Source organism: Hemicordylus capensis, chromosome 5 (genome assembly GCF_027244095.1).
Source record: "Hemicordylus capensis ecotype Gifberg chromosome 5, rHemCap1.1.pri, whole genome shotgun sequence".
NCBI classification, from domain to species: domain Eukaryota; kingdom Metazoa; phylum Chordata; class Lepidosauria; order Squamata; family Cordylidae; genus Hemicordylus; species Hemicordylus capensis.
This window is the reverse complement of record NC_069661.1, coordinates 123,807,709-123,825,001: the sequence shown is the minus strand read 5'-3', so window position 1 is coordinate 123,825,001 and position 17,293 is coordinate 123,807,709. Positions and strand designations below refer to the sequence as shown.

At 43.1% G+C, this 17,293-nt stretch overlaps 1 protein-coding gene across 7 annotated transcripts in view; it reads left to right on the top strand.

Annotated features, from left to right (window-relative positions):
* The window catches only part of RGS12 (regulator of G protein signaling 12), a 142,922-nt gene that overhangs the window by 93,014 nt on the left and 32,615 nt on the right, over positions 1 to 17,293 (top strand). For 6 of the 7 annotated variants that reach the window (XM_053256888.1, XM_053256881.1, XM_053256882.1 and 3 more), the window contains 6 exons: positions 5,898 to 6,067; positions 8,184 to 8,276; positions 12,967 to 13,110; positions 15,224 to 15,403; positions 16,147 to 16,300; positions 16,954 to 17,042. In XM_053256888.1, coding sequence (XP_053112863.1) covers positions 5,898 to 6,067; positions 8,184 to 8,276; positions 12,967 to 13,110; positions 15,224 to 15,403; positions 16,147 to 16,300; positions 16,954 to 17,042 — 830 coding nt within the window. Of the gene's footprint in view, positions 1 to 1,789; positions 1,835 to 5,897; positions 6,068 to 8,183; positions 8,277 to 12,966; positions 13,111 to 15,223; positions 15,404 to 16,146; positions 16,301 to 16,953; positions 17,043 to 17,293 lie in introns of all 7 variants that reach the window. The other variant, XM_053256887.1, reaches the window with a different exon arrangement.

Genomic DNA, 17,293 nt, shown 5'->3' with positions numbered 1-17,293 from the left:
TCAGATTCTTCTCATCATAAAAGGCATAAGTCTCAGCATCATGGCTCTGATGCCGAAGAGGCACCACTGCACAAGAAACATCGGGAGAAGAGTACACAGGTTGCAATTGAGGAGGCTTCCACTACATCCTGAGCTACACCTTCCCCAACAATGCTCCAGTCATCTACGATGCCTCGTTCACGTCCTGCAACCCCAGAAGTTGTAGCCCTGGATCGTCCATCACCTACAACTCAACCCCGAGCCTCAACATCCACCTCGACATCAAGGACGGTACCAACCATGGCTTCATCTATCTGGTGTTGAAAGCGTTCTCTCTTGCCAGCTACAACACTGCTACAATAGTCTTCTCCGGCAGCTCACCTGGTGCTGCAGGCTTTGCATTCTTCACCAGTTCCCTTTAGTATCAGCATTGAGGATAACAACATGGAAGCCTGTTAGGGACCGGGCAATGTCCAGTGTCCTTTAAACTTACCAGACTAGCAAACGTACACCTTCGAGCTCGACTTTTTATGGCTTTTTGAGCCACTGTCTCAACACCAAGGAGGACAGCTTGACTTTCTCTGTATCAAAAACGTCAGGCACTTCGACTTCTTCAGCCTTTCAGCCCTTCCATTCTGTGGCAAGCCAGCTTTCAACACCGCAGCCCACATGCCTGGAGGGCCACCAGATATTATGTTGCCACACAAGGTTTGATTTGTGAGAGGGAGTTGTGGAGATGCAGCGCAATCACACCTACATTCCCTTGGACTACCATCAGATTACCAAGACTACAAGCTTTGGAAAGCTTGACATCAACTGTCGACGTTGATTATTCCCATGGCTACCCAAGTCACTCCTCCTGCAGACTTGCCTGATCCAACCGTTGTCATGGTACTGAAACATCCTATTTTACTCGATTGCATCTCCACTCAGACCATGAAGGTACCTCAACCTTGACCTTAAAAGAGCCAACCAACTCAAACTGTAGTCCTTGACACAACTTCCTCCACCACTCAGACGGTGTCTAAGACGAAGGTCCCTGTCTCTTCTAGACCCCATTCCTTGATATTCACATAAGACTATGATTCTGATTTGTCTACATCACACATGTCAAACACAAGGCCTGCGGGCCAAATCCGGCCCGCCTGGCCATTTTATGTGGCCCGCGGTGACTGTGCCGCATCCAAGTGCCTGACCGTGCTGCCTCAGTACCCATTTGCAGGCAGAAGGACCCAGTCCCAGAAAGCTAGGTAGGAGCAGGGCGCTCCACACAAGTGCCTGACCGTGCCACAGGCAGAAGGACCCAGTCCCAAACAGTGAGCTAAGTTGCTTCTTCATATCCTTGCTTCTGCACACTCCTTCCCTGCCGAGACCCAGCACTAGGCACGACCGTGCCAGAGTCCCGATCCTGCACCTGCTGCCAGTAGCAACTACACAGGTATGGAGTCTCAGTGGGATCCTACAGTAGCAATGTTTCCAGACTCAGAGACACAGGCCTCCACCTCAGCACAGTCAGTGGCTCCATTCCCCTCACATAGACAGGCCAAGACAGGCCAGGATAGGACAGGTACACCTACCTCAGAAAAAGCTGCTGTTTTGCGGGTTGCTACAGCACAAGACATAAAACCAGACATTGATTCACTGACCAGGGGGAAACGGTCTCAGACATCTGGCCAGAAAACAAATAGGTGAGCAATTTTAAGACCTAAATTTCAAATATAGAATTATAGATAAATGTATTTAAAAACTGTTGAGTTTGTAATTTAACTGTTTTGCTTACAGTTTGTTTTGTGCTTGTTGTTATTTTCAGATCATGATTAATGCACGAGGATGGCGTGTGATATGGTGTCTCAGGGTGAGGAAGGATCTATACTTCTACTAAGACTAAGTATCTTAATAAAAAATTCGGCCCGCAACTTAGCCTGTGTTCTAGATTTCGACCCCTTATGTGATTGAGTTTGACACCCTTGGTCTACATTTTCTACCTCGAGTTCATCTGAACATCCTGATGAACCACCTCTCAAAGTGGTACCCTCCGATAACACTTCTCCAAATGAAGAGATGTGTTCATACCATTGTCAAATCTCAGAAATGGTTTTGACACTTGGATTAGAACTGAAAAAGCAGATGCAAGGCATGGAAGATCCTGTCTACAAATTCTTCAGTTCCACGGCTTCAGCCCAGCCTGTTCACTTTCCCATGCTGCCAGTTATATCCAAAGAGGCTAAATCTACTTGGCAAACCTACAAACTTCTGCTCTGACCTCCAAGTGCCTGGAGAATTTATATAGAATTCAAGAAGAGGAAGATGATTTCATCTTGAAGCATCCCTCCCCCAATTCAGTGATGGATTATGCATCTTCTTCCAAATCTGGGAGATGACTCACTACTCCAGGGGACTAAGAGGGGCACAAATTGGATGTCTTAAGACGTAAGATTTACTCCACTTAGTGCCTGGAGGTGAGAATCACTAATTATACTGCCTGCTTTGTTAAATATACCCATTCCCTCTGTGATGATCTCTTCCAAGAGCAAGCCGACCTCTTGCCAGAAGAGTTCCTAGCAAAATTTTATGATATCCACGCCAAAGTGACACTCCTCATTCAACAACAGTTATCCAATGCCAAACACTTGGCAGAGACTGAGTCTTGGACTCTAGCTGGTGCTTTTGCATTGAGGAGGCATGCCTAGATACGTTCCACTGTGCTGCAGCCTATCAAGAAAAAAACAGTGGAAAATTTGCCCTTCAATGGGAAGGGTCTTTTCTGTGAGACGATGGACTCCGTTATGGAGTCCATCAAGAAATCAACATCCGTGGCAAAAACATTTTCAGCACATGCCCAATCATACACTTCTAAGTACTGCCAATATGGCCGATGGCAGTACACTTATAAGCAGACGTGCAAGAGAGACTTCCACAAGCCTTAACAACATTATGGAAGGAAGCCTTTAATCAAAAGTCTAGCGCATCACAGGCTAGCGCCCTAAACCTGCTGATTCTAACAAACAGCATCTTTGATCAGGGGGTCAGTCCACCAAATCACCTCACCCAAGAGTCACTATCATTGACTTCTCTCCAATCTACCATCTTAGCAGTCTCCAACATCAGGATGGCAAGTCATGCCTTTGCATGATGCAACATAACATCAGACGGTTGGGTCCTTCACATAGTCCAAACAGGCTGTGCCATAGGGTTCGAGACCCTACCAGCATTCATTGGGATCAAGTACAAGCCTTCATCCCCATTGCTGATGGAGGACGTTCAGACTCCTTTGGACAAGAGGGCGATATCACCTGTTCAGTGGATAGATCAGTGGTGAGGGTTTTACTCCCACTACTTCCAGCTCCCCAAACAAGACGGGGCGGGGAGACCAATAATGGACCTATGGTGGCTGAACCGTCATGTGGACATGCACAAGTTTCGCATGGTGACATTGCAGAGAATCCTCCCTCTCCTTCATGGGGAGGAATGGTTTACAGTGTTGGATCTCTGAGACGTGTGCTTCCACATTGGAATCCAACTCAACCACAGACATTTTCTAGGGTTTATGATGGGTCACCACATCTACCAGTACAATGTCCTGCCATTGGACTGGCGACAGCACCCCGTGTATTTACAAAATGCATAGCCGTCATCGTGGCTCACCTTCAGGCACATGGCCTAACTATTTTTCCATTTCTTGACGACTGGCTCCTGGCAGGAAGACAAAAAAAGAGTTAGCTTTGCAAGTCTCGACAGTCCTGAGTTTACTCGAGGATCCGGGCATTCAGGTCAACTAGTCAAAGTCCAGACTAGAGCCTGTCAAGCACATAGACTACACAGGAGCAGTCCTCGATGCACGGGTGCAGCTTGCATTTCTATCCGAGGAACACTTCATCTGCATCAAGGCACTTTGTGATGCAACCCAGACAAAAAAACCCACGAAGTTCAGAAACTACTGGGCCTGATGACGTTCTGCAACTCCACTTTGCACTTCACCAAGTTACATCTCCAGTGTCTTCAACTTTGGTTTCTGTCTTATTTCATTCAAATGTGGATGATGCGCAGATGGCCAGTATTTCCATCAAAGTTCACCTGGCCACTATTTCTGCTTGCCATCCTGGATGGGATGGGGAAACCGTCTTCTCTCATCTGGACTCTAAGAGATTCCTTAAGGGGTTAAACAATCTTTACCCACTTATCCGGCAGCCCGCTGATCAATGGAGCCTATCCCTTGTCCTAAGCCCTGATGGAGCCTCCATTCGAGCCCATGGCTACAGCACCTCCTAAATTAGTAATGCTGAAAACAGCCTTTTTATTAGCTATAACGTTGGCTCGCCCTGTCAGCGAACTAAATGCCTGAACTCTTCTCTTTTCACTCTCCCAAATTCCAACTAACTCCAACACTTGTCTCACTTGGACTCCAACTTCAACTTCCACTTTTGTCTCACTTAGGCTCCAGCTTCATTCCTTCTTCTTCTTTCTCCAGGACTCTAACTCTCTAAACAACCCTTCTATGTATACACACTTTTTGCTCAAACAGTTTTTTGAACCACCCAATCAGTCTAACTCAAAGTTATAGGGGTTTATTTACCAAAAGAAGAGGTTTGGGCATCATCCCTTCTCAGGTGATGATGAAGAATTAATGATGAAAAGAGCAACTTTGGCGGGGGTGTGTGTGTAATATTCCCAGACAGTTCTGCAATGCCGGTGCTATTAATTTCTGAGGGGGATCTACATTCTGATGTAAACGGAAAGTAAATTTAAAGTATGCCATTGAGTCAGTGTCGACTCATGGCGGCCACAGAGCCCTGTGGTTGTCTTTGGTAGAATATAGGATGGGTTTCCCATTGCCTCCCCCACACAGTATAAGATGATGCCTTTCAGCATCTTCCTATATCACTGCAGCCCGATATAGGTGTTTCCCATAGTCTGGGAAACATACCAGCGTGGATTCAAACCATCAACCTCTGGCTTGCTAGTCAAGTCATTTCCTGCTGCATAGGAAGGATGAAAACCTGAAAATGACAACATTGTTTTTTTCCTTCCCCTAATAATCAAAGAGCTGGTTTACAGGCCAGAGCATCAACACAGCATGTGCCCCTTTGTGTCTCATGTATTGCACCAGCTGTCATTTGGCCAGACACCTGGTTGACCTAGAAGTCAGGAGTCAGGCATCCAGAGTAATATTCTGTATATACTATGAAATTCACCAAGAGTAAGTGTAGGTTTTCTCACTACCAGCTCTGAAACTAGCTCTGCCAATTCATGTAGTAGTGGGATGGTTGGGATTCCTGTGTGTTCTTTGTGCTTTGCCAGAATTCCACCAACATGAAGAAACATTCCCTCTTGAATAATAATATCTATTGAATGTCATGGACCAAAAGCTACATATTTTTCATATTAAATGCATTGTGAATTGTGTAATTATGTGTCATGCTGAGTTGTAAGGAGTGGTGCTTGATGCAATTCATATAGTTATTAGCATGGGTAAGACTAAATGTTCTCAGTTGTGTTTGAGCATTTTCATGTTTCCTTCAGAAAGGCAAGTCATAGGAATAGTACAGCGAGTTAAAATATGACCATTTTTACTGCCAAGATTGTTTTCTAGAATCTTAGTTTCCCGATAAGCAACAGGAAAGAGATCCCTATAGCAAATAGCCAGCATCATCACCCATGTTTTTCAGAGAGATAGAAAAAGGTTGTATTGTTTCACTCAATGAGTCTTGCATTTTGGACAGACCTCTGGTGAGAGAAGAGTTTGTGAGTCCCCAGTTTTAATTTTGAAGGATTCTGCAGGATTCTTCTGCCCACTCTCAACCATTGCTAGTTGTGTCAAACTAATTGTTTAGTACAGAAATTATTTTTTTTAATAAATGAAAAGTTTACATCACTACAATTCTGTTAACAGAGTAATTTGTTCTATTCTTTCACAACAGAGCTAAATAGCACTGATTTGAAAGACTGTGTCAGTGATAACAGCCTCAGCAGTAATGCCAGTCTTCCAAGTGTCCAGAGTTGCCGACGACTTCGAGAAAAAAGAGTTGCAAGTTGGGCTGTTTCATTCGAATGGCTTCTTCAGGATCCAGCTGGTGTTAGGTACTTCTCTGTGAGTAATGGAGTACATGCTAGAAATATATTTTTGGTATTTATATTAACATTAAAAAAAGAAAGAAGAAGAAGCAGCATTGGATGCCTTTTGGTTTTAGTTTCAATGAGAGAATTAAGCACATGTAACATTATCTCCCCCCCCCCCCATTTTGACTGAATTCTGCCCGTTTTATTATTGTTTTTCGGGGGGGGTTAAGAAGTACATAGTGGCATACAAAAGGTGCTATCTACCAGGTTAAAAATAGGGATGGGCAGATGCCACTCAGATCATCTTTGGGCTGTTAATTGAAAGCTTCCTCCGCAAATTATGGCAGGGTCATTGTTTTTTCCCCATTCTATATTGGTTTATAACATATTGATGCATGCACATTCTTGTTGTGCTGCTTCAGATCTATAATGTGAAAGTGGACAGGCAGCTTGATTTTAAATGCCTCATGTAAGATTGGTTATTGCTTTGAAAGGGGTGCAAAGTCTAAACATGAAATTGGTTGGTTGGCTTGCAGGTCAGAAGGAATATTTTTTGGTTTTCAACAAGACATTCTCACTTATTATATTTCATGTATATGCCACCAATTATTAGATCTCGGGGCGGAGCCATGATTTGGCGAACGGGTTCAAAGAACCCGGGCCACCACCAATCAGGGGTCATGAGTGTGGCCCCGACACGCCCCCTGTGACAGATACAAATCTCACAGATACAAATCTCACTATTGATTACAGAGTAAGAGTTTCAAAAATGAAGACTATGAGTAGTGAATATTTGTATCATGAGCCCATTATTATTATGAACTTTGTCACTATTTAAAAAGGTTGCTGAGTTCTCATCATGCTCTGTTTCATTCATATGATGTAAGTAATTCAAATGCAGGACGTGAGTGTTTTATTTTAAAGTGATTTGCTACTTAAAACAAAGCAAAAAATTGAGCAAATTAAGCAAAACAAAGGCAGGTGGGACTTACAGTCTAAATTTGGACTATATGGGAGAAAAAAGAGGAAGGGCATGGAAGGGGAGAGGACGAGGGTGACAAAGGATGGATCTGGGCAAATGCAGATTAGTCACATACTTAAGCTTTGCTTCAGTTACCAAAGCTTTGCTTTAGTTCAGAGTTAAATGAGTTGTGAGTGTAGGATGGAATAGCCAAGGACCCTGGAATTTACTTCGAACATTTAAAAAAAAAAAAAAAAAGATACCCGAACAATGTCTGGAATATCTCCTATATTCTCCTCAAAATCAAACCAACAGAACAAATAGGACACAGCAGACAGAACAACTCTCTCCCTCATTTCAAAGCTCTCTATCTGCTGTGTTCTGTTTGTTCTGTTGGTTTGATTTTTGACTATCTCTGTGTTGATCCTGTTTAATTCTTTTATTATTTGTTTTCACTATAATTATTTGTATTTGTATGGTTATTTTTTTCCCCTTTGTTACCTACTTTAGATCCTGTTCTGAACAGAAAAGTGGGACACAAGGAGGCTATTCACACAATGGTAGAAAATCGGTCTAGCCTCCGCTAGCCCGGTTTTCTACTATCGTGAGAACCACCGGGCTCGGCTGTGAGCCCGGTGGTTCTTAAGCAGCTCATCCGCTTAAGTAGCCCTCCCCTAAGCCCAGGTTAGCGCTCCGCTAACCCGGGCTTTCCGATCGTGAGTTGCTGCAGTGCAGCTCCACGCCTCAGCAACTCACAAGTAGACCCCCGACCGGGAAACTGAAAAGCAGCCTCCTGGCTCAGGGGTCTCTCCAGCATGCCTGTAACGGAGCCGGCAGTCGTGTGGGCAGCCAGTTCGGTCGCCCAGAGCAGACTGACTGCTTGTCTCCTGGGAGAGCGGGCTTAGCCCGCTCTCCCTGCAAACCACATCCAGGCTCTTCTTGAGAAGAGCCTCAAGAGCTTTTAAATAAATAAATCTGTAGGACTTTTATTGTGTTTGTATGGTTTGTGGGTTTCAGTTGTGGAAGAGTTCCTTAAAGCTAAAGAAAATATCAACATATCAACTTATATAAAGGACATGAGATTTAACACAACTGTGTTGCAATACTTTTGAACTGCCATTTGCCCATTCTTGGATGGCAGCTAAAAACATGAAATTATATAATTTTGTTTTCTTTTTCCACCTAGGAATTCTTACGGAAGGAATTTAGTGAAGAAAATATTTTATTTTGGCAGGCTTGTGAATATTTTAACCACATACCTGCTCATGACAAAAAAGAGGTAAGCCCACACGATCACGTGTTTCATACATTGTATCTGCACAAACATGATTTCTATATAAAAGTCTACTAGTCACTTAGTTCATATAGCAGGTTTTTGTCTATATTGGGCTAGACCCCAGTCTTTCTCAGTTCAGAGTTCTTTCCTTGGACTGAGGTGCATGGAGTATCAGCCAGAATACAGCTGTAAATGTGTAAGGTTTAATGTAGAATTGTTCCATTCAGCTTAGCGAATGAGATTCACATAAGTGTTCCACAGGGCTGACAGTACCCTTCCCCCTCCCCTATGCTAGTACAATCTGCTAAGCTTCAGCAAACCCTGCATATTTGGGAATTGATATTTGCCTGGATAGGTGTTTGTGCAAGTACCAATGGCATGGTTTTTTCCTGACTGGGAAATTTTGTGACTGGTCTGGACTGGAATTCAACTACCTCCTCTGGTGATGGGTAGGAACAGCACAGCAGATAACTTCTGTGAATTGTACCCTTAATCTGTCTTCTAATGATTAGTCCCAAACTACATGCTACACAAAATGGGCCAATTTAGACAATATTCCCCTCTCAAAATTGGCTCATGTGACTACAAAGGGGGACATGCTGAGTGTTTTTACATCCTAATGTCTGAGTGTTTTTACATCCTAATGCCACACAGCCTATCATTCAATATGCACTCCAAATAGTAGTTTAAACTAGTATTCAGACCACACACAAATGTACGTAGCACAAACTTTCTGTGTACAGCTGTACCTCACTATACATGGATTCAACACCCACGGTTTATGTGTTGGTGGCTGCATAATTAACACCCAACCTCTGCATATGTGGGGGGGAGGGGAAAATGCCAAAAGGGGGTTAATTCTGCTTATCCACAGGTCATTTTCTGTAGATATGGAGGTCATTTCCAGCTGCCATTTTGTGGAGGAGAGCCATTTGTTTTAAAAAAAAAAAAACCACCAAAAAACCCCACAGTTTTTCGCAGAATTTTTGGGACTGGGGGGGGTGGGGGGCATCCTTGGACTTCCAAAGGCCCACGGAGCATGGTAGGGTACTTTATTTGGCCCATTTTTGCATTTTTTGTGTGCTTTTTTGGTGTGTGTTTGTTTTCATCTGGGAACCTAACCCCCATAATTGAGTACCATAGAAATGCCTCATTATCCATGGTGTCGTTACCCATGGTAATATGCGGGAATGGAACCCCCATGGATAATGAGGTACAGCTGTATGTTATTTGAATAATGTGGGAACTAGGGGTGTGCTATTCAATTCACCATCAAATCAATTTGGGTTGACTCAGGAGTGATTCTCAAATTCCACCCCAAATTGAATCACCCTCAAAATAGAAGGCCTGATTCAGGATTGAGGAGAGCCACCCCTGATTTGACCCGAATCAGTTCAGGTGATTCACACGCCATTTTGAGGCCCATTTTGCTGGGAAAACAGGCCTCAAAATGGCTCTTTTCCCCAGAGAGAGCTGGTCTACCAGTTGGGATCAGTGGGTAGACCAACCTTCTGCTCCAGACTTACCATGTCAGTCTGGAGTGATTCAGGGGTGATTCAGCTGGCCAAGCAAACTGCTTTCGATGAATCAATTCAGGAGGTCTGTGATTTGATTCAACCTCAAATTAAATTGCAGGTTTCGATTTGTGCATACCCCTAGTGGGAACCCTGTAGATTAAAAATCATAGGCCTCATTTGTTTTAATTTTGTTGCATTTTATCCATTCGTGATTTCTTCTTTGAAAGGATTTTTCATTTTCACTGACTTGCTAATTAAACCGTAGGGCCTCTTCAGCTGTTACTCTCAAACCCCATCCCACAACCTCTAATTGTGGGGAGATGGAGAGAAGGCTTCAGGCTTATGTGCTTCATCCCCCACTCTCTTCACTTTCCAAAGGTGAACACCCACACTTTGGAGATCCCATATTTGAACCAGGATTTCCCCTAAGCCTTCTAGTTGGAATTCTTTTTTTTTTTCCCCAGTGGCCTCAGTATATAGGGTTAAGAGAGATATGAGGTTCAAATCACTGCAGGACCTTCAAAAATTGGTTGTTTACTTCTATGCAAAACAAAAGCAGTGGATGATGGGTGGAAGCAACAGACAAACAGTTGGATTTGCACAGTGCAGATTGACTGGCCCTTGTGTAAATTCTAAACCCATTTTTCCACAAGGAGATTTCTGTGCATGTTTATATGCAGCCTTAAGGCTACCCATGTATTACATTCAACACACTTACATAGGGATGGGCCCGGACCGGTCCGGAGGCCATTCTAAAGGCCTCCGGAATGGTCCGGACCTGAGCGGTCTGGTTCGGGTGGGTGGGGGGCTTTAAGAGCGGGTGGAGGGTTTACTTACCCCTCCCGCCTCTTTCTCATTCTGGCGCCGTATGTTTAGTAGTAATTGGGGTGGCAGGATACCTCCCTGCCACCCCTCCCCCGCTGCTGCTCTGCAAAACTCCCAGAAGTCCTTTGCGCATGCGCACATACATCACAGAGACGTGAAGCGCGTGCACGATGTGCGCACGCGCAAAGGACTTCTGGGAATTTTGCAGAGCAGCAGCGGAGAAGGGACGGCAGGGAGGTATCCTGCCGCCCCAATTACTACTAAACTTACAGCGCCAGAACAGGAAAGAGGCGGGAGGGGTAAGTAAACCCTCCACCCGCTCTTAAAGCCACCCCCCACCCCAGTGCCGGACCGCAGTTTGGCGGTTCCGTGCACACTCCTACACTTACATGGGCAGGGCGGGAAGCGGTTCCCTTAAGAAGGAGGTAAGCAGGTCCATACCTGCTCCTCTGCTGCCCCACCACTTTTCATGCACAGCGCCATCTCTAGCAAAGGTTGTGCATGGCTGTGGCACTGTTCCCTGCAGCCTGCATGTGCAACATCAGCACTCACATGACCGCTGTGCATGCTTGGCCATGTGCGTCCTGATGCCACCTGTGCAAGCTGCAGGAAACAGTACCACAGCTGCATGCAGCTTTTGCTAGAGCAGGCGCTGTGCATGGAAAAGTGGCAGGGCAGCAGTGGAGCAGGTATGGACCTGCTTACCACCTCCTTAAGGGAACTGCTCCCTGCCCTGCTGAGCCAATTCGGCGATTCCCAAAGGAGGTGTCGAACCGGCTTGTGCACATCCCTAACATACACAGTGTTTGTATGCACATAGAAATCTATGTAAGAAAGAATGAACACATTTTAATTTTGAAAATAAACATTGTTTACAGTACCCTTGGAAAAATTCATGTTTTGATCTCATAAAGGGCTGCATACACAATCTGTCTATCTGCATGCCCCTTTTTATGCACGAGACAGCCTTTGAAATAATTCACTGGGTATCTTCTTGTTCCAGTGGCTGGTAGCAACCTTAAATGATGTTGACCTGGGAGCACTGAGCAGCTTCAGAAAAGGCCACAGCTTGATGAGCCTGACAGCAGGTGGTTGCAGGCATGTAGAGGAGCAGGCAGGGGAGCAGGGACAGGGAGCAAAAACAGGAGTAGATCCAGTGTGGGTTAGCATAAGAGGGTCCATGGATTCAAGACAGAAAGAAGCAAACCCAAGGGGCAGGGGCAGATTCCAGTGACCAGAGAGGAGATGCAGCCTGACACATACAGTCTTGGGTCACGCGAGGAGAGGTGAGCATTAGCCCTTGAGGCAGATGTGGCCTGCTACTTCTGGAGGCCGAGGTCTCCCCATTGTGTAGCTACCAGAAAAGAGAATTTGCACCCAGGGCTGGGTGCTTCCTATGGTTTTACTCCTGCCATCAGTTTTACAGTGAATAGGTTTTCTCCCTGCTGAATCCATGCATCATTTTCCAGCGGTTTTTCTCCCTGCTGAGTTACTGCTGAGTCCAGCGCAGGGATGGAAAGTTAACTTCTTCCCACTGTATTAACTATGTCATTCTGCAACCTTCATATCACACCATACCTTTAACTGAACAATTGTAATTGGGTATTTTCATATGTTTATTACAGTAATACTAGATTTTAGCATACTAGAGATTTCTGCTTATGCTTTTGTTGACATGTAAGGGAAGACGAAGCCACGAAACAGAAGCCTGGGACTGATATTGTCTATAGTAAGCTTTTTAGATTAGTGTTATGTTCTCTGCTGCTGCTGCTGCTGCTGCTGCTGCTCCTCCTCCTCTGGATATTGCTGTGTTTCATTGTTTTACTGTGTATATGGTCATAGCTTTGCACTATTTTTAATACTGAAATTTAATATTTGTATTGTTTTAAGTGTGTAATATATTTGTATTGTTTTAAAGATACTGTACTGTAAACCACATTCAGATTTTTTTTTAAATGAAAGATGAAATATTTGCTGAATTTAAGTGTAGTATTTGTTGATTTTTTTAAAAAAATTACCAAACAGGTTTTTAATCTGTTTTATGTATGGAATTTTGTCTTGTAAACCACCTTGAGATATACAATTCAATGAATAATAGTAGTAAATGCAAGGTAGTTGTTGAAATTCAGACTTCCCATCTGTGCTTGGGGCTCTCATTGCCAGCTACTGAAATGGGGCTCTGCAGTAATATGAAGCTTTCATAGTCTTCAGTAGGAAAGCAGCACTTGCTTATTCAGGGGTGCTATGTTTTATTCCTGCCAGTTTATGGACTCTGTAGCACAGCACCGAGTCTTCTATAATATTGCATGTTATCTTGTTTCCAAATGAATAACAAGTCTTGTGCTTCGTAGCTTTCTTTCAGAGCTCGGGAAATCTTTAATAAGTTTTTATGTAGCAAAGCTACAACCCCAGTTAATATTGACAGCCAAGCACAGCTGGCAGATGATGTTCTCAACGCACCACACCCTGATATGTTCAAGGATCAACAGCTTCAGGTAATTTTTGAAATTGTAGAAAATTTGCTTCTGTAATAGTTGGAATTGAACTATTTGGCGGCAAGATTGTTTGGATGCACTTTTGGCTTTTAGTCCAGCCTATCTATGAAATCAGGTGCAACACATAAAGGGCTAGGCATATCTACAGATGCAAATGGAATTGGTACATTCTTTTTCTGCACCTGGGTGAGCAGTGCAACTTTATCCTGCCTTCACTCCTCAGATGGTACACATACTTGTCTGAATCCAAAGCTGATTTCCTGTTTGCCCTTCCCATCTTGCTTCGAGCCCACCTTTGTTTTTCATAAAGCACCTTGCAAGTTTATTTACTGAAATGTTTCTTTAGTGTCTTCCTTTAAAAAAAAAAAGAATTAAAAAGTGATGTATGTGCTAAGAGAATTGAGCAACTTGGAAAATTGGGAAAGGTGGCTTTGTGATCGTCACCAAATAGTCAGTGCTGTGCATAGCTTCTTTGGAAGTAGCATGAACAGTTTCCCCTGGTTGTACATCTAACCCAAGTTGAGTGTCCATGATACTATAATGGGCTTGCTGCTCAAATTATGTGCATTTAGATGCACCCTGTGTGTTTCCTTCTCTGATTCTAGGCTCCCAGCTTCTTTTCCACTCACATTCACCCATGCTCATATTTAAGAAGAAGTGGGAGGGAAGACTGACTGACTGGTTCATATTTCCATGGTTTAGAAAGCATGATCACGTTTTAATTGCAACAAAAATAAATCTGATCTCATTTAACTTAGAGTTTGGCAGTTTTAAAATGTTGCAATAGTAATGATGATCAACTAAACAGAAAGTATTAGAATCTTAGTGCATAATTCTTAAACTTCAGGGAAGATAAAAATATATTGAGCCATCAAAACTTATTTCAGTGGAAGTTGTTTGTTGGCATCAAGAAAGACAAAGGGTGGGGCATTTTCTTGTATCTCCTTTCCAAATTTCGATGATCATATCCAGCCAAAGGTAAAGTGTGCCATCAAGTCGATTTCGACTCCTGGAGCCCACAGATCCCTGTGGTTGTCTTTGGTAGAATACAGGAGGGGTTTACCATTGCCTCCTCCTGCGCAGTATGAGATGATGCCTTTCAGCATCTTCCTGTATCACTGCTGCCTGATATAGGTGTTTCCCATAGTCTGGGAAACATACCAGCAGGGATTCAAACCAGCAACCTTCTGCTTATTAGTCAAGCATTTCCCTGCTGCGCCACTTAAGGTGGTTAGGCACTTTTAAATCCTATTGGTTTCAAACAAAGAAGTACTAAGCGTCTCTCCTGTTGAAAATCATTTGGAATTTAAAGTGCTGTGCTTAGCTGCATTATGCCCTTTATCTTTTGCATAAGAGCATTTAATTGACTGTTTTGGAGACAACTCCAAATCCATATAAGCTTTATTGAAAACCTTATGTTTTGGCTTTCTTTCCGAAGAAATCCATTCTAATCATGCCACAATTTTATTTTCAGCTGTGCAGGCACTACTTGTTAGAGATGTGCAAAACTATTCAAGTGTTTCAAGCTTGAAACAAAACTACCCTCTTTTGAGCTTGAATCGTTTTGAGTATTTTGAGCATCATTTTGGATGGCTAATTTTCTGGGGAGAGCTGGTCTACCAATTGGGGTCGGCAGATAGACCAGTCCTCTTAGGCAGCCAATGCGCTAAGTCCAGAACAGCGGCCTGGTCTACCCACCTCGCAGGGTAGGTAAACCAGGTCTCTGCTTCAGACTTAGTGCATTGGCCCACTTAGGAAGACTGTTCTACCTGCCACCCCCAATCTGTAGAGCAGCTCTACCTGGAAAAACAGCCCTCAAAATAACACTTGAAACATTTCAAGTGTTTCATCGAAACAGCTGGCTTGGCCGCTTTTGAACATTTTGTGTTTTTGTTTTGAGCTCGAAATGAAATGCAAAATCCATTTCATGCACACCCCTACTATTTTTATTTACAACATTTCATTTAAATCTTGCATATTTCTTGTCTTTTAAACTAGAAAAATTATTGAGACAAATGACCTCATTGATGCTAATGCTCAGTATTTTTGGAAACTGATGCTTGAAAAGGTTTTGTTCATTCTTAGCTATGACGATATGCTGCTTGCTTCTCAGATTTTCAACTTGATGAAGTTTGACAGCTATACACGTTTTCTGAAATCTCCACTTTACCAAGAATGTATTTTGGCAGAAGTTGAAGGCCGGCCTCTCCCTGATCCACAATGTATTCCCAGCAGCCCTACTTCTAAGCACAGTTTTGGTTCTGAGCGGTCCAATATTTCAACACCAAAAAAGGTTTTTTCCCTCCCTTACATTATCATTCATTATTTACTACCTAAATGCATACTCAAAACTAAACGTATTTTTGTTTGTTTATCAATAGAGTATATATAAATATGTATCTGTTTATATTGCCTAAAGTTGACATTAATTTCACAGACGTATTGGCACAATTGAAGTATTTAGTTTGTAAGAAGAAAATGTTCTACCACTTTAAAACAAACAAACTCACTTAAGTTATATTGTGCTGGCAATCAGTGCTGGCAATTTTGTACTGGCAGTCACAACCTCCTGGGTTGTGGAGAAATTATTAGCCAGACATGCTATTTCTTGGTTTTAGTCTGTACTAAGGTAAAGGTAAAGTGTGTCATCAAGTCGATTTCAACTCCTGGTGCCCACAGAGCCCTGTGGTTTTATTTGGTAGAATACAGCAGGCGTTTACCATTGCCTCTTCCCACACAGTATGAGATTATCAGCATCTTCCGATATCGCTCCTGCACAATATAGTACCAGCGGGGATTCGAACCAGCAACCTTCTGCTTGTTAGTCAAGCATCTCCCCGCTACGCCACTTATGAACGACTTTTCCTGAAAACAGATATCATAGGAATCACCTCTGGAAATTAAGATTAGTTGTGACTAAGGCTTTAATACATCATTTATAAGCAACTGGCAATACCAGAAAACTTTGGTGGTACTGCTCTGTATAATTTACCATGAGGTTTCCAGCCAATTTTTAGGATTATATTTTGATTATAGTTAAGTGGAAAATCCAAGTCTGGACGATCCTTAAATGAAGAATCTGGAGAGGAAGACTTGGAGAGAAAGAAAAAAGGGACCTTTTTCTCCTGGTCTAGAAGCAAGAGTTTGGGGAGATCACAGAAGAAAAAAGAAAATGGTGATTGTCCAAAAGGTGAGATTTAGATATGCAGCTCATTGCTCAGATTTTATCGTCCATCATAGTGACATGGAGAGAAAACCTCTACAATATCAGCCATTGCTTGGTTAGAAGCTTCTTGTTCATAGGCCTGTCTTCTAGGGGGCTAAAGAAGATCAACTTTCAAACATGACATTATTTATTCTCTTTTCACTCTGAAGTACATTTGGTCATCTGAAGCAGAAGGTGCATTCTATTTTGTAGTTATTAAAGCATGGTAAAAATGGTGAAGTGTGCTGTCAAGTCGGTGTCGACTCCTGGCGACCACAGAGTTGGCACTCTGTGGTTGTCTTTGGTAGACTATAGGAGGGGTTTCCTATTGCCTCCCCCATGCAGTATGAGTTGATGCCTTTCAGCATCTTCCTATATATATCACTGTTGCCCGATGTAGGTGTTTCCCATAGGCTGGGAAACTACCAGCAGGGATTCAAACCGGCAATCTCTGGCTTGCTAGTTAAGTCATTTCCCACTGTGCCATTAGGTAGCTATGACTAGGCATTTATTTGATAAAACTCTAGAAATAATGTGCATTCAGCATATATATGAAACTTCTGGTACACTGATTTAAATTTTTTAAACAAAATTCTATTATGATTTTAAAAAATTAATTGTAACTATCTTTGACTTAGATTTCCCCACAGATTCTGCTCATACCAATGGATTGTCCTACCGACACGAATCTCAAGATTCATTGTCATCAGCTGCAAGTCTTGACTTGGTAAGGCATTTTTGAACCCAAAAGATTGTGAGGCATGCATGACAGCAAACTCACAAAGGACCCTTTCTCCCACATTATTTGTTACTCACTTTAGCTGTATCCAGGATGGGAAACTCAATGGGAGGGAGGTCCAGGGAGTACTTCAGCAGCACACTCCATGAGGGCTCAGGGTCTATGCCACATTCAAATCACTTGACCCCAGGAATGGTAGGGAGGCAGGCTTCTAACAGCTCATAATTCCCCTGATGATT